At 38.6% G+C, this 24,427-nt stretch overlaps 1 protein-coding gene across 2 annotated transcripts in view; it reads right to left on the minus strand.

Moving 5' to 3' along the window:
• Positions 1-24,427, minus strand: part of DSCAM (DS cell adhesion molecule) — an 825,379-nt gene that overhangs the window by 281,811 nt on the left and 519,141 nt on the right. For both annotated transcript variants that reach the window (XM_017956431.3, XM_031664941.1), the window contains exons 8-9: positions 23,607-23,882; positions 583-861 (exon numbers count right to left, since the gene is read on the minus strand). In XM_017956431.3, coding sequence (XP_017811920.1) covers positions 583-861; positions 23,607-23,882 — 555 coding nt within the window. The remainder of the gene's footprint in view (positions 1-582; positions 862-23,606; positions 23,883-24,427) is intronic.

Here is a 24,427-nt window from a genome sequence, read left to right on the forward strand (position 1 = left end):
TGTTAGCCTATGCTATTTTAATTCTTTTGAATAAATACGACCATACTCTGCTTAATTTTAAAATGTTGCAATGGCTTTCCAAAATAATGATATATTTAATGCTAAATAGAATAGATGGGCAAAGAAAACCACATTTCTAAAACTCAAACAAACATTATGAAAAGCTATTTTATGGCTCTTTGGAAAAACTTTGATATATAGCTTTGACACATATTTTTAAAAAGCCATTTATTGAAATAAGAAATATTATTAAAATATGATATGAATACAATAAAGCAAAAGCTCATCAACGTTAGTCCTCAAAACTCATTGGGTTAGCATACGGAAGCCTTAGTTCATGAGTTAAACCTTATGGCTCCCACCTTCTTAGCTATTAATTATTTAAAACATATTTTAAGTAAATAAAGCCTTATCTTGGAGTTTAGGGTAATTCATGGCTGTGTTCCAGAGCTGTATTTTTTTAGTGAAACAAGACTGAATTTCAAAGTTCTAGTTATTTTCACAATATTTCAAGCCACATCATCCTAAACCATTGTTAAATCAACTCTATGGATGCCACATGGCTCACGTTCCTCTGCTTACCTCTCACAATCAACTGGCTTTGGTGCTCCACGGCGGCGGCCTCATTCCGGGCGATGCAGGTGTAATTCCCATTGTGCATCAGGGAGAGATTGGAAATCCTCAAGGAGCTTGTGAAGTCAATATTGTCAATGGTCACCCCAAGGCTCCCAGGGATTGGCCGGCCATCCTTCTGCCAAGTGATGGTGATGGGTAAGTCCCCTGAGACCACGACACACGGGATGAAGACCCGCTGCCCAATGGAGAATCTTGGAAACTCAAAGGGTTGTATGAAAGGTGGAACTGCAAGAAAAAAGAAAGTAACAGAGGGAAGATAATAACCAACCATGCTTATTCTACATTTCTTTTCCTTTAACCCTGTACATGGCACTGAAGGAGTAGTACAGACAATCATAGATACAGCATAGAAATACAGGAAGTGTAGCCAATTTGAAATTATGCTTCTATTATTTGAATTTTCTCATCATTTTAAATAAAAAGCGTCGTCCAATTTGTACTTCAGCAAGTTACTTAACCTAATTTTGTTCAACAGACTTTTTTTAAATTTAATAATTATTTTTGAATGAAAATATTTCAGACTATATTCTGTAGTGTAAATAGTGCGAAAGGGGGATTTAGGTTTGCTTTTCCTTCAAAGCCTTTTAAAATGATGTATACAAGAGGAGGTTTCTTTCCTGCTTTGTGACTATGACGCTGCAATTACTGTTGCCCCTTCTAATTGTTTCCTGCCTTGTAAATAGGAATATTCTAAACCCACTGAAGCAGCAGAGATTCCAATTTTGGCTGGATGTGGTGGCTCACACCTGTAATCCCAGCACTTTGGGAGGCCGAGGCAGGAGGAACACTTGAGGCTAGGAGTTCAAGACCAGCCTGGGTAACATAACGGGACCCCCATCTCTACAAAATTTTTTTAAAAAATTAGCCATCTGTGGTGGTGTGCACCTCTAGTCCCAGCTACCGAGGAGGCCAAGGCAGGAGGATCCCTTGAGCCCAGGAGTTCGAGGCTGCAGTAAGCTATGAGGGCACCACTGCACTCCAGCCTGGGTGACTCCAGCCTGTCTCTAAAAAACTAAAAAATAAAAAATAAAAGTAAAATAAATATTCCAATTTTATCGTTAAAGTTCTTTTTTATGTCCAACTAATAACAACCATTAACTATAAATTCTTATTTCATATTAGAAAAACGACATGTTTACCTTGCGTCTCTTAGTTTTTCACACTTTATGTGTGAAACTTTTAATTATGAACTGGTCCATGGCAGGTTATTTGAGTTGATATGTTGCTAAGGAGGTCAGGTTATAGCCTTCAGCCTGGCCTACCATGGACAGTGCAGGCAAACTCAGCCTGGAAAGCTCTTTCCTGATTCAGTTTTGCTGAGTGATGCCTATTTGTCCATCTTGCCTCAGGAACTCTCTTCCTCAGTGCCCTCCTAGATGATGTCATAGGGTATTAGCATTCTGAAATACTTAAAATGGAGTCAGATGAACCACATTTGAACCCTACCTGTTACTTGTTAGTTACAGATCATGAGCAAAGTAACATGCTCTTTCATCAGCCTAAAAGATTAGTTATTTATTGCCTTACTTTGCAAATGGGAAGAGTGATACTCAAAGACGTTACGTTGCCCTTTCGATCTCAGAACTAGTTAACTGTTATCGGAGGGCTTAAATCATGTCAATATGGCTAATATCAGAGGCTGTAATGTAAGCCTTTTTTTGTGTTTTTGCATACATTCTTTGAAAGAAAAAGGTTTATTTGTATGCAGGGGCATGGAAATGACTAAGAGTACAAACTAAGATGATTAATCATGTGATAATCTAATATAAACCAATTATTATACTAGAAGTTTTTCCTAATGAAGTTGTTAAAGGTGTCTGCAGTTTATTCAACAATTGTAAGTCCATTTCTACTATCAGCTTAAGGAAGAGGTAAGGGATCCGGCTGATAAATTTTAATAGAAAACCATTCACTTATTTGTTCATTCAATCAAGTCATGTTTATTGAGCACCTGGGATGTGTGTGGCAGCAGTGAATGTGCTGGGCACACAGCAATGAGCATAACCCATCAGCCTCTGCCAGTGGAGCTTCCATACATAGCCATAGGCAGCAGACAGCAAGGAAATGCAGCCATGGCGCTTCTCTTATTTTGTATTATCACTATGACTGCTGTCTGCTTTCAAAAGCAGTTGGGAGCTAGAACTCAAAATTTCAAATACAGCCAGAGGTAGAAGAACTAGGTGGCTCAAGTTAGGTCTTACTAGGGGAATTAATGTTTTTAAATGGCCAAAGGTACCAACAAGCATATTCAACGTCAATCCTGCTGTGGATTCTCAATGTAAAGTTAGAGCTTTGGGATTGAAAAGGGCTGATCTGATGCTAAGAGAAAAGGTCTCAGGATGAGGTTCTATCCAGTGCTGGAGGAGAGAATCGGGTCAGATTAAGGTGTGAATGTTCTCAGTTGGAATGTGTTGGAGAAAATGTCATGTTGTACCAAAGGTGCTTGTATTTCTTTAAATCTTGCCCCCAAGTGGCATAAATGTTCACTACACATGTAAATATTATTAATACTAAATTGCCATACTTTATTAAAGAAAATAATGACATTTCCTCCCCTTTGATTTCTTGGACACAAAAACCTTGTTGTCAGCATATTCAGACAAACCTTGGCTTGGTGCTTGCCATCTGAATAATAGACAATTTTTCTAAGATAAAACTCTGGAGCCAGACTAGTTTGGTTTAAGATCAGCTACGCTGCTTACTATAGTTACTGAACCCTCTCAGGGTCTCAGCTTCCTTATTTATGAAATAGAGTGCTGCCTTGAGTTCTGAATGAATTAACACAGTAATTCACAAACTTGGTCATACATCTGAATCAGTTTCTTAGCATTTGTTCTATTTCACAAGGCTTTAAGATGAGGAAAAAACAGGTAAGTTGAAAGGTTATTGGTCTAATTTTATCTATCAGTCACAACAGGGAGAAGGAATACATAAGGATTTACTTTCTCCATATCAAGAAAGAAAGGTATGACGTAGCATATTTTTAAATCTAGTTATTTAATAAGAAAGCCAGGCATGGTGGCTCATGCCTGCAATCCCAGTACTTTGGGAGGCTCAGGCGGGCAAATTACCTGAGGTCAGGAGTTCATGAGCAGCCTGGCCAACATGGCAAAACCTTGTCTGTACTAAAAATACAAAAAAATTAGCTGGGCATGGTGGTGCGCACCTGTAGTCCCAGCTGCTAGGGAGGCTGAGGCAGGAGAATTGCTTGAACCCGGGAGGCAGAGGTTGCAGTGAGCCGAGGTCATGTCACTGCACTCCAGCATGGGAGATAGAGGGAAACCCTGTCTCAAAAAATAAATAAATAAAAAAGGAAAACACGATACAGTGTAGGTTGTAAATAGTTGTAAAGTAGTAGAATGTCCCTTTAGAACATAAGAGAGTTATAGAATACAGGAAATGTATGTGCATACAATTTTTCAAGAACAGAAGTAACAGGTAGCTATAGAAGAATCAGCATTAAAACCAAAACGAAAACCAAAACCCTATGCTTTCTATATTCAAAATATTTGTAATTCATCAATTTATGGTATTTAAGGAATATTTTTATCATTACTTTAGTACAAAGCAACGGGGCTGAAAATCAGGAAGCACACTTCCACAGCACTGCAAAACCAGTGTCAGAAAGCTAATGCACTAAATCTCATACACATTATTCCAAGGATAATCCTTTGCTTTGAACATCTTATTTTAAATCATTACAACACTCTCAGTTATCTCATATCTTGGCCTAAATCAGATTCTAGGAGTTCAGGCATATTGAAGAGGGCTTAGTAAGAAGCCACAATTGGCAAGCAAAAGGAGGAGAGTGAGAAGCTAAAAGTAAATTATAAAGAACAGACACAAAAATGCAACACACACTGTAGCTGGATGACATTTTGTTTGGAAGCGCATTGCCCTTAGTAGTCAGCTTTTTTGTAACTAATATAAAATTGTAATAATTAATATTCCAAATTATAAGTCATGGTTAACATATTAAATAAAAAAGATACATTTAAAATATTTTAAAACATATCTACAAAAAAAAAAAGTCCTTTCCAAAAGGGTTAAAATAAAAATCAAAGAAAAGTTTAGAGGGAAAAGTCCTTTTCCCAGAAGAATGTCAAAATTAGGTTTGCTATGTGTTGTTCTGCTTGCCACATTATGTAAGGACACATGAAGTCAATATGCACATTACATCATTGTTAATGTAAATTAAATCACAAGGCCTATTTGTCAATCATGTTAATTCTTTCTTCACTGCTTAAGTTGCCTTGCTTGCATCAGCTGTGAGTTGCAAGTCTGCTGCATACAAATGCAAACAATTTTTAAAGCATCTGAAGTCTTATATTTTACATTCTTAAGACATAAAATCGATGGCACAAAGTAACCCCAGTGATTAGAAAACTTTTGTCATGATTTTGGGACAGCTGTACCTCCTATTTGAGACACACAGATTACCTGATTAACGATATTGCCTACATAAGGTAAATTATCTGAATCTTCTTGATGGTGAAAGCTTGTATATCATAGGAGCAGAAATCCTGAATATGACATGCACCGCTTTTGACATACCCTTTTTACAAGAAGTATGTAAATATCTGATAAAGGTCATTTATTACCAGGCTTGTGTATTTCACTCTAACATAACGGCGGGGGTCCTTTTTCTAGGCAGCTCAGAGCCATTGAATACTGTCAATTGTCAATTTTGACTCTTACTCTATCTAAACCCTTAACAAGAATATCAGATCAGACTAATATATTTCTGTGTCTTTTCTCTTAAAATTAATTGTATATTCTTTTTCAGGGGGGAAAATATTTTGATTTCTCCTAGAGGAGAGGAGTATACTACATTGATAAAATCATGGGTGGGGCGCTCATCAATTTTGGGTGATAAGCAGTGTTATCTTCATCCAGTTTCTTTAACTCTGTGATTCTATCTCTTCATGTGTAACAAGGTGATCATGAAACGCAGTTCATTACCAGCTTGCATTGAACTGGACAGCAAGTAGCTTTTCTGCACAGCCATAGGGCTATTTACTGTCCATTTCAGTGCAAGCTGTGACTCCAAAACGACGAGGCTGTGAGCAGGTGGGATTTTCTAGTCCAGGATATGCCTTCATGATCTCCTCACCCATAAGACTGGTTATTTGGTCAATTCTGATACTTTATATCATTCAGCTTTCCTAAATTTTAGATTACCCACCCAGTCTGATATAGTTCTCCACAATGTACATACAACACAAGTAAACGGTTCCTCTACTCACTCTTGTTCAAAACTCTTGTATGGAATTTATCACATTTATGACTCAAGTGAGTATACTGATTTGTGGACACACCCATTTCCTTAAGTAGAGCGACCCAGGAGGGCAGGAGATGTATCAAGTTTATCATTTTTATTTCCCACAACTAGTGGGATAAATAGTGCCTTGTTCTTCCTTTTATTTCTTTTCTTTTCTTTTCTTTTTTTAAACGGAGTTTTCACTCTTCCTGCCTAGGCGGGAGTGTAGTGGCATGATCTCACCTCACTGCAATCTCCGCCTCCCGGGTTCAAGTGATTCTCCTGCCTCAGCCTCCCAAGTAGCTGGGATTACAGGCACATGCCACCATGCTCAGCTAATTTTTTTTTGTATTTTTAGTAGAGACAGGGTTTCACCATGTTGGCCAGGCTAGTCTCGAACTCCTGACCTCAGGTGATCCACCTGCCTCGGCCTCCCAAAGTGCTGGGATTATAGGTGTGAGCCACCGAGCCCGGCCGCCTTGTTCATTTTGATTGAATGATGTTTTTTAGAAAAAAACTTTCAGAGGTGATGATGAACGTATGTTTACACTCTGAACTTTAGACAATCCTGAAGTCATTAAGAATGACTTAGAAAAGAGGATTGGGCAGACACATCCAGGACTTAACAATGATGACATGGCAGGAACAAGAGAGAAGCTCCTCTTCATAGTCTTATTAGCCTAGGGGGCAAGGACTTCTTCTTCTTCTTCTTTTTTAATACTTTAAGTTCTAGGGTACATGTGCACAACGTGCAGGCTTCTAACTACTGCACCAACTCTCCCCTCTGCCGGCAGGGCCAGCTTGAGTCAATATCTGACCTCGTTTATTTAGGTATGGTCCTTGTGCCAACTCTGAATTGCTATGGGAGTTGGTTTCCCTGAGATCAGTGACTTCCAACCAGTAGCAGCCAGAGATGCACCTAGCTCACCATGACTTAGACTGCTGGTCCTGTGACCTGCACCTGTTTTAGCAGGAAGGGCAGGAGGCCAAGATGCAGAGACATATGATGAGCGTGTAATAAGATATTGCTGGAGCCGGTGGGTGCTAAAAGAAACCAGAGGCTGCATGGGTCACATCAACTTAGATTCCACTAGTTTCCCTTAGCCTCTCACTCCAAGCTCCCCAGGGGGTTCAATATGAGCTGATACTGACATTGACGTAGGCAAAAAAGGCAAGAGTGAGCCAACAGGGAATTCTTTGGCCCTGACCTCTGGGTGGGAAGGACAGGGAAGGACAAGGCATTGTCCTTGCAGTGTGGTGGAGATGACTTTTAGGATCTATCTTTAAGATTTCCTTAAAGAACTGTGTCTTGGGCATATTTGTAACAGCCCAAATAATAAAAAACTTTAAAAAATGTTTCAGGTATACATTTTTCTCTAGACATAGATTTGAAATACCGCATTTGAATTTCTGTGGATCAATGAAGTAGGCGTTTTGGGTGTATTTTGATACATTTACATCTTTTGAATTATTTAAGGAGTACTGAAATGAGAAGTATACTCATTTAGGGGAGGAGTTATAAGTAAAACCAGTAGACCAAAGTTTGCTCTGGCCACATTCTCCATTTTAAGAAAACATGTTCCCCATGGACAGAAAAAAATAGCTGGACCCAATCATCCACGTCTTCCTTATTTTCAGAAAGTGTCAGGTCACTGAACCTGCTGTGACTTGGAGAAAACAAACAAGAAAGGCTAAATAATGTTCATGCGTGTGTATATGTCACATTTTCTTTATCCATTCATCTACCAGTGGAAACTTAGGGTGTTTCCATGTCTTGGCTGTTGTGAATAGTGCTGCAGTGAATGTGGGAGCGCAGGTACCCCCTGAACATACTGATTTCATTTCCTTTGGATATATACCCACTAGTGGAATTACTGGATCATATGATTTTTTTTTAGGAAACTTCCTATTGTTTCTCATCATGGCTATACCAATTTACATTCCCACCAACAGTGTACAGGGTTCCATTTTCTCCATACAGCCTTGCCAACACTTGTTATCTTTTGACTTTTTGACCACATAGCCATACTAACAACTAAATCATGAAGGCCAAGTTTCACAATTCTCACTCAGGGTGGGCACCAAGAGATTAAAGGTGGTACCAATACCCCATGGAATATTTTGCAGCCATAGAAAGGAATGAGATCATGCCTTGCAGGGACATGGATGGAGCTGGAAGCCATTATCCTCCACAAACTAATGCAGGAAGAGGAAACCAAACACTGCATTTTCTCACTTATAAGCGGGAGCTGAACAATGAGAACACATGGACACAGGGAGAGGAAGAACACACAACGGGGCCTGCCTGTGAAAGCATGGGTAGGGGGAGGGAGAGTATCAGGAAAAATAGCTAATGCATGCTGGGCTTAATACCCAGGTGATGAATGAAATGAAATCACCTTAATACATAGGTGATGGGTTGACAGGTGCAGCATACCACCATGGCACACATTTACCTATGCAACAAACTTGTACACCGTGCACATGTATCTTGGAACTGAGAATTAAATGAAATAAAATAGAAGAACATTATGTCTGCTATAGTTACTGCTGTGATGAAAATCTTTCCTCATATTATATTGTAATTTTTAACAATGGATCGAATTATTTTATTTCCTGGTATTATTTCATAATGCATATGGTTCTTCCCATGTAGAATTATTCTTTATTTTACACAATAAAGATTCTAATATGGAAAATGCAGTATTAGTTTTGTTCAATTATTAGAACTACATATTTTTATAGTAAATGTGATTTGAAATTATTTCTAAGTTAATTAAATGGGCAAGTAATATATTCTCTAAAATAATCAATTTTGTCACTGTGTTAGTCTGTTTTCACGCTGTGGATAAAGACATACCCAAGACTGGGCCATTTACAAAAGAAAGAGTTTAATTGGACTTACAGTTCCACATGGCTTGGGGAGCCTCACAATCATGGTGGGAAGCAAGGAGAAGCAAGTCCCATCTTACATGGATGGCAGCAGGCAAAGAGAGAATGATGGAGACGCAAAAGCAGAATCCTCCGATAAAACGATCAGATCTCATAAGACTTACTCACTACCATGAGAAGAGTATAGGGGAAACTGCCCCCATGATTCAATTATCTCCGACCAGGTCCCTCTCACAACACGTGGGAATTATGGGAGTAAAATTCAAGATGAGATTTGGGTGAAGACACAGCCAAACCCTATCAGTCACCATCTCTGTTCGTTTATGTGTATTTACTTTAAATGTCTAAAACATAGACAAGTACCCTGTAAGAGTTTATGAGAATTCATAGACCCCATGGCAAAAGTTAATGAGGGTGGATATCACATTCACTTGAAGAATCATACCACACATGACAAAATTGGATTATGAAATTGAAAACCGTAAATACATAGTTCAACAATTCAGATGGAAAGGAATGTCTCTTACTAAACATACACTAATGGAACAATTGTTCCTCAGTGTCCTGACCTGGCCTTGTTCTTCCTTCTCTCTCCCTGATGGTCTCAGCACCTCCTTGGCCCCAGCTGTCAGCTCAATGCCATTGACTCCTCATCTAAATTTTCAAACAAAAACTTATTCTCAAGATTCATGCCTGCTTGTTCAATAGTATGCCCATATCTTCATCTTGATGTCTCAGAAGCATCTCAAACCCCAAACCACACATAGCAAGTTTCCCTTTAAGCTTCTTCAATTCTCTGTTCTTAGCAGTGATAGCAAAATCTTCTGGTTGCAAGAAGCTTCGAATAATAAAAGTGTTCCTAGTTGCGCGTTTCTTTTCGTGTCCAGCTGCTGAGAGTGGGCTGCTATGTATTGTCTACTCCAATTCTCAACATGTCTTGTGTGTGGTTTCTCTTTTTCCAAACACAGTACTATCACCTTTTTAATTACAACTCTCAATTGTGTCCTAACTGGTCATTCTTTTTTTTTTTTTTTTTTAATCTTTCTACATTGTGATATATCTTACACACCCCAACCAGATTAATGTTTCTAAAACATTGCTGCGAGCATTTCCCTCTGCTCTGCCACCTTTAGGATCCAGTAGGATGTGCTAACTCTCCAAGGCCTGGTCCTCTCTGTGCAGATGCAGACCTTCGCTTACTGGGAGTATCCTTTGTGTCAGCCATATGGGCTCTTTCATGTGAGCAGCTGCACCTGACTCATCTCTGTCCCCATGCCCTGTCTGAGCCCCATTCTCACTCCGATCATCTTATAATGGCAAAACTACACTAAATTGTTCCCTGTGTTTGGAAACCGCTTCAGGCTCTTGACCCTTTTGAGATTCAACTCAGCCTTTCTTGGACATTTTTTTTGGTTCCTTAAGACTTCTCAGCCTACCCTATGCCCAGAATTGGCTAAATGTCCACTTCCTCTGCTCCGAAAACACATACTGCATAATCTCTGATGGTATTGTGTTGATGTCCGCATTTCTCTTCTTTGTCTCCCTGCTGTTCTCCTGCGCCAGGTGTCATGGCTGCTGCTTCGAACTCTCTGCTGCCCCTCACCCAGGACATTTGCTGCTTCCCGCCATGTGTTGCCATCATTTGTCTGTGGGGTCTCCCACAGACCCCAACACCTTGCTGGCAGTGACCATCCTATTATTACTTGATCTTATTAACAGCAGATGCACAAGTATTACCTGAACAAATTTTAAAAACATCTTAGGACTCACAAAACTAAAGAGATTTTTTGAGGTGAAATTTGTTCTGATGACAAAGGTCCAGTTGAGCTATGAACTACACCACAATACACTATGACATACTGTAACATTTCTCATTTCTAATTTGAAATATTAGACTCATGCCATTATAGAAAGTGGGAGCAATTTTTTTTTTTTTTTTTTGGAGACAGAATTGGTTCAAGCAATTCTCTTGCCTTGGACTCCCGAGTAGCTGGGACTACAGGTGCCCGCCACCACACCTGGCTAAGTTTTGTATTTTTGGTAGAGACAGGATTTCACCATGTTGGCCAGGCTGGTCTCAAACTCCTAACCTTAGTTGATCCACCCACCTTGGCCTCCCAAAGTGCTGGGATTACAGGCGTGAGCTACCGTACCCAGCCAGTGGGAGCAATTTAATGAAAAAAAGTATTTGGGAAAAGGTGTTTAAGATGCACATCTATAGCCATTTGACATCTACGTAAGTGGGAGGAGTTGCACTGACCAGATTGCTTTCAAGAAAGGACATGTTACCACCAATTCAGGGGGTGATGTCATTTGGAAGTTATTGGCCACCTCAGAGATTGTCTCAGCTGCAGAGGCCCACTTCACCCAAGGACAGGCTCTTTTTGGAGTGTCCTCAATCCAGTGACTGATTGAGGAGCAATTCTGCCCAAACTCAGGACAATCCTGAAGGACTGTTCTTGCTCCAGAGTTCACTGTCATTCGCCTGCATGCCAGCTCACTCTTTCTTGACCCAGTCCTTCTTCCTGTCCTTCCCTCCTTGGGTATTGGTCATAAGGTACTCCCTGATAAACATCCTGCACACTAGCATCCATCTCAGAGTCGGCTTCTTGAAGAACCCAACCACAACTGTTTGTTTCATCTACAGCAAAAATGCATGCACCATTAATGACAAAATCAGGTCTGTGTGTGACACTGCCTCCATATACTTCAATCATCCATTCACATTACTTTAACTCATCTGAGACTGTGACTAGAAAAGAATTAGTGCTGAGTTCTCTTTCAATTATACCCCTCTATACATGATGAACAATATCTTGTTATTTTCCCTCAGAGAAAGCAAAAGATAGAAGAATAAAAAAGAAGCAAGGGAAAAAGTTAAAAAGATTAATTTTAAAATAGTTGCTCGCGAACTTAAAAACATAAGCTGTGTTTGTTTGGTTGTTTTTGCTCATTCAGCTGGCCCAAGTTCAGCTAGTGTTCTGAGCAAAAATTCAGTTGTTATCTCTAATATTTGGAATATATCGGGGATAAGAGTAGCTAACTTTTCTACAATGATTTTAACAAAGTAGTTCTTCTACAGGATGCTTATTTTAGACTGCTAGATTGTGAAAAGAGGTAAAGAGTCATAAATATAACAACATAAAGAGTAAGGGGGCTGGGTGCAGTGGCTCACGCCTATAATCCCAGCACTTTGGGAGGCTGAGGTGGGAGGATCGCCTGAGGTCAGGAGTTTGAGACCAGCCTGGCCAACACAGCGAAACCCCATCTCTGCTAAAAATACAAAAATTAGCTGGGCATGGTGGCTCACCCCTGTAATCCCAGTTACTTGGGAGGCTGAGGTGGGAGAATTGCTTGAACCCAGGAAGCAGAGGTTGCAGTGAGCTGAGATTATGCCATTACATTCCAGCCTGGGCAACAACAGCAAAACTCTGTCTTAAAAAAAAAAAATAATAAAAAGGAGAGAGAGAGAGAGAAGAAAATAAAAGGAAGGCAAATAACTTTTTTCCTAAAAATTGTTTAAAATTATTAAGTCCAAGTGAGAAAAAAGAAAAAAACCAAAATGTTTTAGGAACAAGAAAAAGACATCCCAAGGCATAAAGTAGCATTATAATGAAGACAAACACAAAAGATGCAAGTTGGATACCAAAAAGGCAAAAATAAACTACTTGAAATTTGGGGGTGTAAAAGAGTAAAACAAGCTCTGAGAAGCATGGCAGTGTCTCCTTCCAAAGGACTTTCTAGAAAAATGGATGCCCTGCAATATTGTCAACCAGATACCTGAAGGGGAATGTGGTGGAAAGAACTGGATAATTTCTTGGGGTCATTTTAGTCTTCAGTCATATGAAATGTCTCTTTAAACTTATTTTTATGGAGTGTATTGTAAAGTCATAATCATATTATGTTGAGATAGTTTCTTTAAAAGATTAAAATGACCAAGAACTTAAAAACTCAGGACAATTTCTATACGTAAACAACTGGAGTCACCATGGTCCAAGGAGGATGAGAGGTTATGTTTCCCCTGGTTGAGAGCAATAATAGCTTCATACAGGAGACTGTAATAAAACTGTGTTACTTTTCTGCATCTTTAATATGAAAAGAAAAGCCATTGGAATCATCATGGCATCAAGGAAATGAAACATATCTCATGTTTTACTTATTCAGTTAGAGGAAAGTATCATCTAGATGAGGTGCAATTATTTCATTTTTGTTTATATGGACTTTTGATGGAAGTAAAGCCATGTGACCCCAACCAGAGGTGATGACAACCAGGCTTAACAACAGAGGTAAACATGATTCATAAAATCACTGGTATTCATTCTAAAACTTAGCTTATTTTTCCAATAGTTTCTTTATGAGGATTGTTAGTAATAGCAGATTATTTACTTGAGAAGTATTTTTCATGACTTTGGCTTAGAAAAGGTCATTGCTCTTGAGAAGGTTGGTTATTAATAATAACTGACTTGAAGAGGCTGCATTTTTTTTAGTAAAGTGCGGAAATATATTACAGTGAGACAAGGGTATAAAAAGGTAGTTAATACATTTCACAGAATGAAGACTGCCTCTGACAACACCATCATGGTATCTTGGTAGATGGAGAGAAGAAGAAAACATGGGTCACTTAATAAATATTGAGATAACTGACTCAATATAGATAGGAAATAAATTGGACCCCACCTTAATTATATCTGTGAACCTCAGTGGGGGTTGAGGGCCTAAATGCAAACAGTAAAAATACAGACATAAAACAAATACAGAAAAAAATAGGAACGCATCTTCATGAGCTCGTAAATTTCTTAAACAAGGTCCAAATGAAGACAAGGGCAAAGTTAGGAGACAAGAACACACAATGGGTCTTTTCAGTAAATGGTGTTGGGAAAACTAGATATCCACAAGCAGAAAAATGGAATTAGGTCATTATCTCTAATTTATGGTGTCTCTAATGCCATATACACAATTAAACTCAAACTGGATTAAAGACTTAATGGAAGGGCCTAAACTATGAAATTAGTAGGAGAAAACATAGGAGAAAATCTCCCTAACATTGCTTTAGGCAATGACTTTTGGTTATTACCCCAAAAGCATGGACAACAAATACAAAAATAGAACAATGGGATTACATCAAACTAAAAAAACTTCTGCACGGCAAAGGAAATCAATCACCAGAGTGAATGAAGTGACAACCTATATATAGAAGGAGAGAATATATTTGCAAACCATACATCCGATAAAAGGTTACTATCCAAAATATATGAAGGATTCAAACAATGCAATAGCAAGAAAACAATCTGATTTGAAAATAGGCAAATTCAATGAAGCTATTAAAAAATGGGCAATGAACCTGAATAAACATTTCTCAAAAGAAGACGTACAAATGGCTAACAGGTATATAAAAAAATGTTCAACATCACTAGTTATCAGGGAAATGCAAACTAAAAAACCAAAATGAGGTATCATCTCACACATGTTAGAATGGCTATTATCAAAAACATGAAAAAAACAAGCATTGGTGAGCATATGGAGAAAAGAGAAGCTTTGTACTGCATTGATAGAAAAGGAAGTTACTATACTCACTATAGAAAACAATATGGAGCTTCCTCAAAAAAATTAAAAATAGAACCACCATATTTTCTAGCAATGCCATTACTGGGTATATATGAAAAGGATATGAAATCAGTATGTTGAAGAGATATCTACACTTCCATGTTCATTGTGGCGTTGTTTACAATAGCCAAGATATGGAATCAAGTGGCTAAGTGGTCACCAGCAGATGAATGGATTAAAAAATATGTGGTATACATATACAATGGTTACCAAAAAAAGGGACGAGTTAAAATAAAATAACTGTAATCCCAGCACTTTGGGAGGCCAAGGCGGGCAGATCATGAGGTCAAGAGATTGAGACCATCCTGGTCAACATGGTGAAACCTCATCTCTACTAAAAATACACAAATTAGCTATGGGTAGTGGTGCACGCCTGTAGTCCCAGCTACTCAGGAGGCTGAGGCAGGAGAATTGCTTGAACCCAGGAGGCAGAGGATGCAGTGAGCTGAGATCGCACCACTACACTCCAGTCTGATGACAGAGCAAGACTGTCTCAAAATAAATAAATAAATAAATAATAAAAATAAAAAATAAAACAAAATAAGGACCTTCAGCCTTAAGACTATTCAGCCTTAAGAAAGAGTGAACTATAGCCCTTTGTGACAATATGGATGAACTGGAGAACATTATATTAAGTGAAATAAGCCAGGCACATAAAGGCAAATACCACATCATCTAACTCATATGTGCAATCTAACAAGGTTGATCTTATAGAACGGAGAATGGTCGTGGTTCTCAAGGGCTGGAGTTACTGGCGAGATGTGTGTCAAAGGACACAAAATTTCAGAAGGAAAAGTCCAAGAGATCTATTGTACAGCATGGTGACTATAGCTAATAATTTACTGTATTCTTGAAAAATGCTGACAGTGAATGTAAAGTGTTCTCAACACAAACATGATAACTGTGTGAGGCAACCTATATGTCAATTGATCAGATTTAGTCATTCCACAATGGATATATATTTCAAAACATTATACTATACACAGGAAATACATATCATCTTATTTAAAATGTAAATAATACATATCATTTTATTTATAATGTAAAAAATCATATATATGCATTTAAAATCAATATATAATATATGCAATATATAAAATATATTTGCATATATTTATATAATAAACATCAAATATATATATATTTATTATATGAATATATTTTATATAATAAATTGTATATATTATAGGCATATATATATAATAAATATATATTATACATATATATAGCATTCTTTGATATTGAAACCAATCTTACACACTGTACCTGCTTTGATTTCTAGAATACAGGAATTTTAAGTCATTCTACCTCCAGGACAAACCTATCTGAAGGAAACCATAGAAGCTGAGTTCTGTGCTCAGATATCCTACCTTTCTCTTCTGCAGACACTTGAGAGCATAAATCCCCAGGGTAGCTGAGTAAATGCATGCATTTAAGCGCAATGAAGCATGAGTGCTTTCTTGCATCATTTAAAAAGGGAGGACAGTGAAAGTTCCCACTTCACTAGTTTTCTTTTCTCGCATTAGGGTATTAAATTAAAAAGAGAATTTAAATTCTCATTTTAAATAATAAATTAACATAAAAGGATTACACATTTAATACATTACCATTCTATTTTTCCCCAGGTCTATATTTCTCCTGTATTATTCATAACAGAAGCTCTGCAATTCCCAAGTCGTTGTTGAAAAATAAATACGAAAAAGTTGTGGATGGCTGCAGTGTATGGCCACACACAAAAGACCCCAGCAAACTGGAGCCTAAGTTAACCATTGCTCCACTTTAATGAGGAACTAAAATAGAAAAATAACCTCAAAATGTTGTCCTTTCCATAAACAATATTGTAACTAACTCCAGTATCTAAAGAGATAGCAGGAGAAAGTGGAAGAAAGCGACAGATTAACAATGAAAGACCTTTCCTTGCTGACAGAGTCGGGTTTGGAATTCGGTGCAAGTTGATAGTGCCAAGGTTGGAACAGCTAATGAGCAAATGTCTGAAAGCGGGAGTAGGGGAACTGCCAAGGCTATTTCTGTGCACAAAGCTGTCCCTTCCCTAGGCCAGATGACATTTGTTGTCAGCCCTTGAAGAATGATGCCATTAGAAGACGGCATCCCCAGCCGCTCACCTCGAGTGGAAGGCGAGCGGACAAACTCACAGCACTTTTTTTTTTTTTTTTTTTTGAGACGGGGTCTCGCTCTGTCGCCCGGGCTGGAGTGCAGTGGCCGGATCTCAGCTCACTGCAAGCTCCGCCTTCCGGGTTTACGCCATTCTCCTGCCTCAGCCTCCCGAGTAGCTGGGACTACAGACGCCCGCCACCTCGCCCGGCTAGTTTTTGTATGTTTTAGTAGAGACGGGGTTTCACCGTGTTAGCCAGGATGGTCTTGATCTCCTGACCTCGTGATCCGCCAGTCTCAGCCTCCCAAAGTGCTGGGATTACAGGCTTGAGCCACCGCGCCTTAACTCAGCATTCATTTCCCCACTTGCACCAACAGCAATCCAGCAAGACGTTATAGTGACAGACGAGACGCAGCATAGGACAAAAAGCTGCATGGAAGCAGGATTTTAACATCAAAATGTGCAGAACAGTGTTCCTGTTGGGCTACGGTACACAAAGTGCCACCAACACAAGAGCTGGAAACCCTGGCAGTGACATCTAATTCTCCTTTCAATTTGAAGGAGGACAGGGTAAAAAAAAAAAAATTGTGGTACATTAAAATGGGAAATTGCCACAAATATAGACAGTGAATGAAACATGTAAAAGTGGATGTTTCTGGTTGTTCTCTGCATTCCTAGCATGGCCATTTCATCTCACTACCGGCAAATATTAACTTTTAAAAATCATTATAAAATATAACTCTGAAAGCTTGGTGCTTCTTAGACATTTATTTACCTGTAATTTTAACTATCTTTCTCTATGAATTTTAGTCTGCTTTCCTGTCTATTTTTTTTAAATCCCCATGGTCTGAAGCCAGAATGGTGATACACAGGCACTTCAGACCAATCCCGTCACCCAAAGGCTTTCGCCAAGGCACTCAGGTGCCACATCACTCCTCTCAGCTCCCCCATCTCCCAAGCAAAAGCTTCTGGAGTCATTTCTCATTCTGACCTGCCCTCTTTCACCAAATCCATTCTCTGCTTTTCCTCTCTCCAATTCAACAAATTCTATCTCTCTTAAATCAGTCCCTCAATATCTTTTGCCCTACATTTTAACATGTTGTTTGTCTTGACTTTTAAAATAGCTTTATTCCAGGGTCCTTTGTATTCATCTCTCTCCACTCCTACCCCGGTTTCCCACTGCAATACGAATTATTCTTCTGGGAGTCACCATGGGGTTGTGTTGGAATCAAAACATCAGCGTTTGAGTCTTGAATGTATTACTGGAAGACTGCGCAGCCTCATCCCTCTTCTATTCTTTCCCTGATTACGCTTTATCTACATTACAGAGTCACTGTATTAATTAAGGTGACACAGATGAAAGTGTTTTGTAAACTACAAAGTTTTATATAAATATAAATAGAAGGTGACATTTTTATCCCGCAGTCAATTAACTTTCCTGGCAGTGTTGATTCCCGGCAATTAGAACACTCAATTAAGCACCGTTCAAGTTCAATGTGGCACCTAAAAAGGGAAAGACAAAGCTTGAAAATGTGTTAAATATAAATCTGCTTGTTAAATCGAAATGAAGTGAAAGAAGAGATTTGGACTTTTACTTCTGCCTATATGTTTGAAGGCAGCAAACTTGCACTTCTGGATAGTTACATATATTTCAGAACTGTTTAAGCTTCAACCACCATCAATAATAAGCATGTTATTTATATCAATCTTTGAAATTTAAAAAATTTATTGCAGGCATATGCTCTAAAATAAGCAAAGGGTTATGACTACTATCAAAAAAAGACATGATGAAAAAATAGTATTGTTTCCAAATATCACCTAAACACATATGCACATACTCTCCACTATATCCAATATTTAAAATGAACCTCCTGGAGGCAAGATAACAGTAATTTGGTTTCACTGTTGGCAGCAATATTGCTGGGATCAACTGGGTCACTTCTACTTCCCAAGGAAGCCAATTTTTAAGGCTTCAGGTTTGCTCTTCCAAAATTAGCTGGGTGAGAGAGTCACTGTGTGGTCTCCCAGGAAAGGCAGTGGAGCTGCATTTACATGAAAAGACTAAGAAAGTCTCTTTCAAGCCTAACCCACAGGGAGAGCCAAAATTCTAAGTCCTTTCCTAAAATTTAGCTGATTTCTTATTTTCCTCCCCTAATACTCGGTTGTTAATTTTTAAAAAGCCTTGATGAACTACAATCCTGACCGTTGGAGTATAATTTAATTTACATATTAATATTTCTTTTAAAAACAGCTTATTTGTTGATTTATTATTATTATTATTATTATTATTTTGAGACAGAATCTTGCTCTGTCACCCAGTCTGGAGTGCAGTGGTGCTATCTTGGCTCACTGCAACCTCCACCTCCTGGGTTCAAGATACCCTCCCTCCTCAGCCACCCGAGTAGCTAGGATTACAGGTGTGTGCCAACATGCCTGGCTACTTTTTGTATTCTTAGTAGAGACCGGGTTTTGCTATGGTGGCCAGGCTGATCTTGAACTCCCGGCCTCAAGTGATCCTCCTGCCTCGGTCTCCCAAAGTGCTGAGATTAAAACATTTTAAAACGTAAATTTAAATGTTCAGAAGTCAATTTGTTTAAGACCCTTCTAAGTTCTGAGTAAAGGCTAAGATTGTGAATGGGGTATAATTGTTACTGTGTTTTGGAAGTAGTTCACCGTAGCCTTGCACTCCTGGCCTCAAGCCATTCTCCTGTCTCAGTCTCCGGAGTAGCTGGAACTACAGTTGCGTACCACATCACACCTAGGCCTCCCAAGTAGCTGGGATTACAGCAGTGTGCCTCTGCACTTGGCTGTTGAAGAAAAGGTAATTTGGGTTCTTGCACCTTGCAACCAATAGGGTCATAGTCAATACATGGATCTGTGCGAATCTGGGAAATCTAAAAAGAGATAAACTTACATTTCAAACAATCCTTGTTTGAATTTTTGTCAGACTTTATCTTCAGATATTTGGTGAAAGGTTCTAATGTGAGCCTGACTGGGGGCTGGGGCAGCCTGTCCATACGAAGTCAAAACCTGCGGTGTGGTGCATGAAGTCCCGTGAGGGTCCCACCCACGCTGTGGTGTTGAGCATCATCTGTTCACTGATGTCCCCAGGTCTGCAGCCTGGATTCCTGAACTCTACTCTCCCATATCTAATTTCCTACTGAGAGCATCCACTTACTTGTTTAGTGTGTATTTCAATCTCAACACATCGATAACTAGACTCCTCATCGCCTTCCTTAAACCGGTGCACTGCATCTTCTGCTCACTCAGTAGAAAGCAATGCCATTCTTCCTGACACTCAGGTCAGAAGCCTGACCTGATCCTTGATGTCTTTATGTTCCTCACACCTGTATCCAACCACTAGGAAAACCGATTAAATAGACCTTCAAAATGGATCCAGAGTCTGTCTTCTACCCATCACCTCCTCTGCTCTCCCCCACCACCATCTCTCACTTGGATTCACTTTCCAACAGGTCATTCTACTTGCTCCCTTTCCCTGCATAGACCATTCTCAGCACAGGAATAAGATGCATCCTTATTCTTTTTTTTTTTAGAGATGGGGTCTCACTATGTTGCCCAGGCTGGAGTGCAGTGGCTGTTCACAGGTGCAAATACAGTGCACCACAACCTCAAACTACTGGACTTGAAGTATTCTCCTGTCTCAGCCTCTGGAGTAGCTGGGACTACAGGCTCGTCCTACCATACCTGGCTAAAAGCATCCTTTTAAAACCTTAGTCTGGCCATGTGACTTTTCTTTTTAAAGTCATACAACAAAGCCCCCATCTCACTCAGCATAAAACCCCATGTCCTGAAAACCGAAGTCCTGATCTAGTAAGTCCCCCATGAAAAGGTTCTGCTCCTTCTGACTCAGGACCTCTTAATGTTTTCTTGTTCACTTGGCTCCCGCCACACCAGCCTTCTGTTATTCCTCAAGCTTGCCAGGCAAACTCTAAACACCGTGGTTCTATCTCTTCCCTTTACCTATGAACTGTCTCAAACCCCTCCACATCTTTGCTCAAAGTCTCACATTTTCAAGGCAGCTTTTCCTGACTATTCTGATAAATTTTGCAAGCCTCAAATCCCAACAACTTCCGTTTCTTTCCAGGCAATAAAATACCACATAAAATAATATTTTCCTTCCTTTGTTTGCAAGTACTTGTTTTATACTGCAAGTACTTGTTTTATAAAGTTTTATTCCTTTGTTTGCAAGTACTTGTTTTATATTGCAAGTACTTGTTTTATAAAGCTGACAAGTTTTATACTATATGATATGTGTTTAGAAGAAAAGAAGCTGCTGAAGACAAAATTATTCAATAGAATTACTTCCTAAAATCACAAATATATTGTTTCTAAGAGACGATAAATTATTCTTTTGGCCATAAGCTAGTTTGAATTGGTTTCTGTCACTTCAAAAGGATCAAGATGAATACACTGATTTATAATGATCTGGCAAATTTAAAGAGCAAAAGTTAATGATTCAAAGAGCTTTTGTTTAAATTTATGTCTCCTAAAAATTACATTAAAATATTATACCTATTTATTCAATGGACATACTTCTGGAAATTTTTCTTGAAAAAAATGATCTTAAAATCAGCCAAAGGCCAATGCGTAAAGAAGTTCATTTGATACCTTATTTCTAATGGTCAAACATTAGAAATAAACTCAAATTTTAGCACTGTATTAGATGTTTTCAAAATGTAGCTCACAGACCTGTAGGGATCCCTGAGACCATTTTAGGTGATTTCTAAGAAGAAAATCTTTTTCATGACAATGCTGAGGTGCTGTTTGCCTTTCTCATGGTGTTGATATTTGCACCGTTGGAGCAAAAGCCATGGTGGGTGGGACTGCTGAGCCTTACCATGAATCCCAGCAGTGACATTAACAGGATGACTGTTCATTGTACTGTTTACCAACGCATAGTCTGAGTTGGATTTTTAAAAATGCCAGATTCATTTACAGACACTTAATGAAGCAAGAAAAAGAACAGTTTTATTACATTTTTACCCTAAAGCTCATGTTCTTTTTAATGTTGTATGTCCTGTGTAATAAATGGGAAGAAGGCACAGTGTGTCCTCTGCCTCCTGAGCAGCATGGGGCTGTCTTCTTCATGTCAGAGTATGTCTGACGTGAATGTCATACTTCATGTCAGAGTATGTCTGTGCTTGCTTAAGTTGCAAATTTGAGCAGCTGCTTTTTTTTTTTTTTCATGGAATTCCATTTCTTTCTTAAAAGAATGGCTACCTAAAATCAATGGTTATGCAGTCTTTTCTATTTGTCAAACAATTTCTTACAGAGAAATGAGCCCATCATTCCTACGATTACAATTGATGGTGTTTATTATAAATAATAAAATTGAATCTTTCAAGAAAGAATAGAATTTTAGAAAACTTGTGTCCATCAGCATGAACTTGACAGTTTACTTGAAGACTTTCTGATGAGATCATGGTAATGTTAGTAGTTGTGATATTTTGATATTGTATAACAAATTGTATCAACATTGGGAAGATCTGCATAACACGGTGAACCAATCACTTCCAAATGATCAACTTTTTATGTTACAAAATCATGTGTGGGTAAAACATTCCTTCCACGGGTATGACAGACCAGTGAATTTTAAGATGGCAGAGTACAGCAAATGTGTTGATATGGCATCTGACTATTGTAATGAACCATTAAGATACTGCCATGTTTTAATTCTCTGTATAGTATGGAGTACCATTAGGTGTTTTCTGGTTTATTCACTTGCTTTATTTGTTTATTGTTTCTCTCTCCTGACTGAGAAGAGAGTCAATGAGGGGAAGGACTTTGCAGACCTTTTTCATTATTGCATTCCTCCGTGTCTAGAGTAGTGCCTGGCATGAAGCAGATGTTCTGTAAATGAGGATTAAAGAATAAACACAACCACAAAACGAACCTTTATGCAGCTATTACCAGCCTGGTTTACCAAGAATATCTAGTGATTTGAGGAAATTCTCAAGACACATGGTTATTATATGTGCAGTCATATCTAATATACAATACACAATACATATTCTACAATATATAATGTATGTAATATATATATGCCCCATAATAATAATATACATATATTATTATTTTCGTATGTGTGTGTTTGTAGGTGTTCTCAATAAAGTAAAACTCACAGGGTCCGTAGGAAAAGAAGGTTGGAGAAGACCACAGGAAACCCATGCAACTTTGTAACAAGGGCAACTAAAAGCCAATTATTGGTACTTGGGGAGATACATTGGACATCTCAGAAAGGCAGCTCAGTGCGGCTAGAAGCAACACCTACAGGTTTTAGAAACAGTTTTATAACATATTAGTTCTATTCCTAGGACCTATCTCAGGTAGATTATTTACATAATTAAAACAATTTTATTTCATATTCAGCTCAGGAAACTGACTTGGAGAATAGAAGAAACGAGCCTATCTAAGGTTCTGCCACTACAAAGCTGTATATCCTTGGATGAGTCTGATCACCTTATTGTTTTTTCTGGTAAGGAAATTGTAGTTGAAATGCAGGATCTCTAAAGATCATCCTGACAGGTAGATTCCATGACAGTCCATGCCATGATGCAAATAATTTAATGAGAAAAACGCTCTGTGGAATCCTTTAAACATATAATTTCTATGTTGTTGCTTTGACCTGCTCATCTACAGAAGATAAGACGTTTGTTTGAAATCCTCATTCAATACAGAAAATCCCTTCCAGTTACATTCTAAGAGACCTTGCTTTTAGGAGGTTTGAGGAAAAGAAAGTTATCCACTTAAAAATTATCTGAAAGACGACTAGATAACCAAGCCAATGATGTGCCTCTTTTTTTTTTTTTTTTTTTTTTTTCTGTTGTAATGTTAACAACACGTGCCCTCTGGAAAAGCAAGCCAAAATTCCACCTGGAGAGAAAATTAGATCAACTAAAGGTCCTGTGAAGATTCAGTCAGTAGTAAAGAGGACATCTCATGTTCCCTGTCATTCTTCACCCTGTACAATTATCCTGCTCTAAATAAGCAGATCTTAGATTACCCGACTTCAAATCATTGGTCTGGGAAGTAGTCGGGCTTTGGAATGAGATGTGTGGGAACCGGAAGAACAGGGCTTACCTTTCACGGTCACGTGGACGCTCTGGCTGGTGGAGAGTTGTGGTTGAACCAACACGTTGCACGTGTACTCCCCCTCGTCCACTTCCTTTTGCACATCCGAAAGTTTAAGAGTTCCATTGTTCTCAAATGCCACTTGGCGGTGGTTGAAAGGAAGCAGGTTAGAGTTCTTGTACCATTTAATGGAGTAATACGGGTAGCCAATCACACGACAGTGAATATATGTGTCCCGTCCCGCTATTGCTGTGATGTTTTTCATTGGTCGAATGCTTGCAGGCCCTGGAGAGACACAAAGAAACTCTTGAAAATAATTTAAGGGTACATCTCATGTGGGGAGATGGGGACGCTTTTCCTTGAGTTAAAAATGTAGATTCTATTCATGTAAGCACATCTTTTTCAGTTAAACAAATATTTTTGCATGTGGCATTTTCTACAAAGAAGGTTTTTCTTTCCTTTTCTTAAATTCAAATGAATTAAGTGTTAAATACTTTATCTGCTACTTCTATGAAAATGTTTTGAATTAAAAATTACAAGATAAAAGGCAATTTAATTAATAGAAAGCAACTAGTCTACACTGGACAATCATGCACTTTTGGTGAAAACACTGGCAGCCATTGATCAATTGTTTAACTCTCTCTGTAAAATCCAGGATGACGATGGAGGTTACGCCACGTTGCAGCATGAATGTAAGTTTAATACCATGTACATGAAGGTTTACCATGAATGTGGAAGAACCGAAGAGGAGGAGAAGGGAAAGGGCATGCAGAGCATAAACCAGGAAAGGAAACATCAGGTGAACGGATCTAGAGTAAAAAAGAACAAGC

Source organism: Papio anubis, chromosome 4 (assembly GCF_008728515.1).
Source record: "Papio anubis isolate 15944 chromosome 4, Panubis1.0, whole genome shotgun sequence".
Lineage (NCBI taxonomy): Eukaryota > Metazoa > Chordata > Mammalia > Primates > Cercopithecidae > Papio > Papio anubis.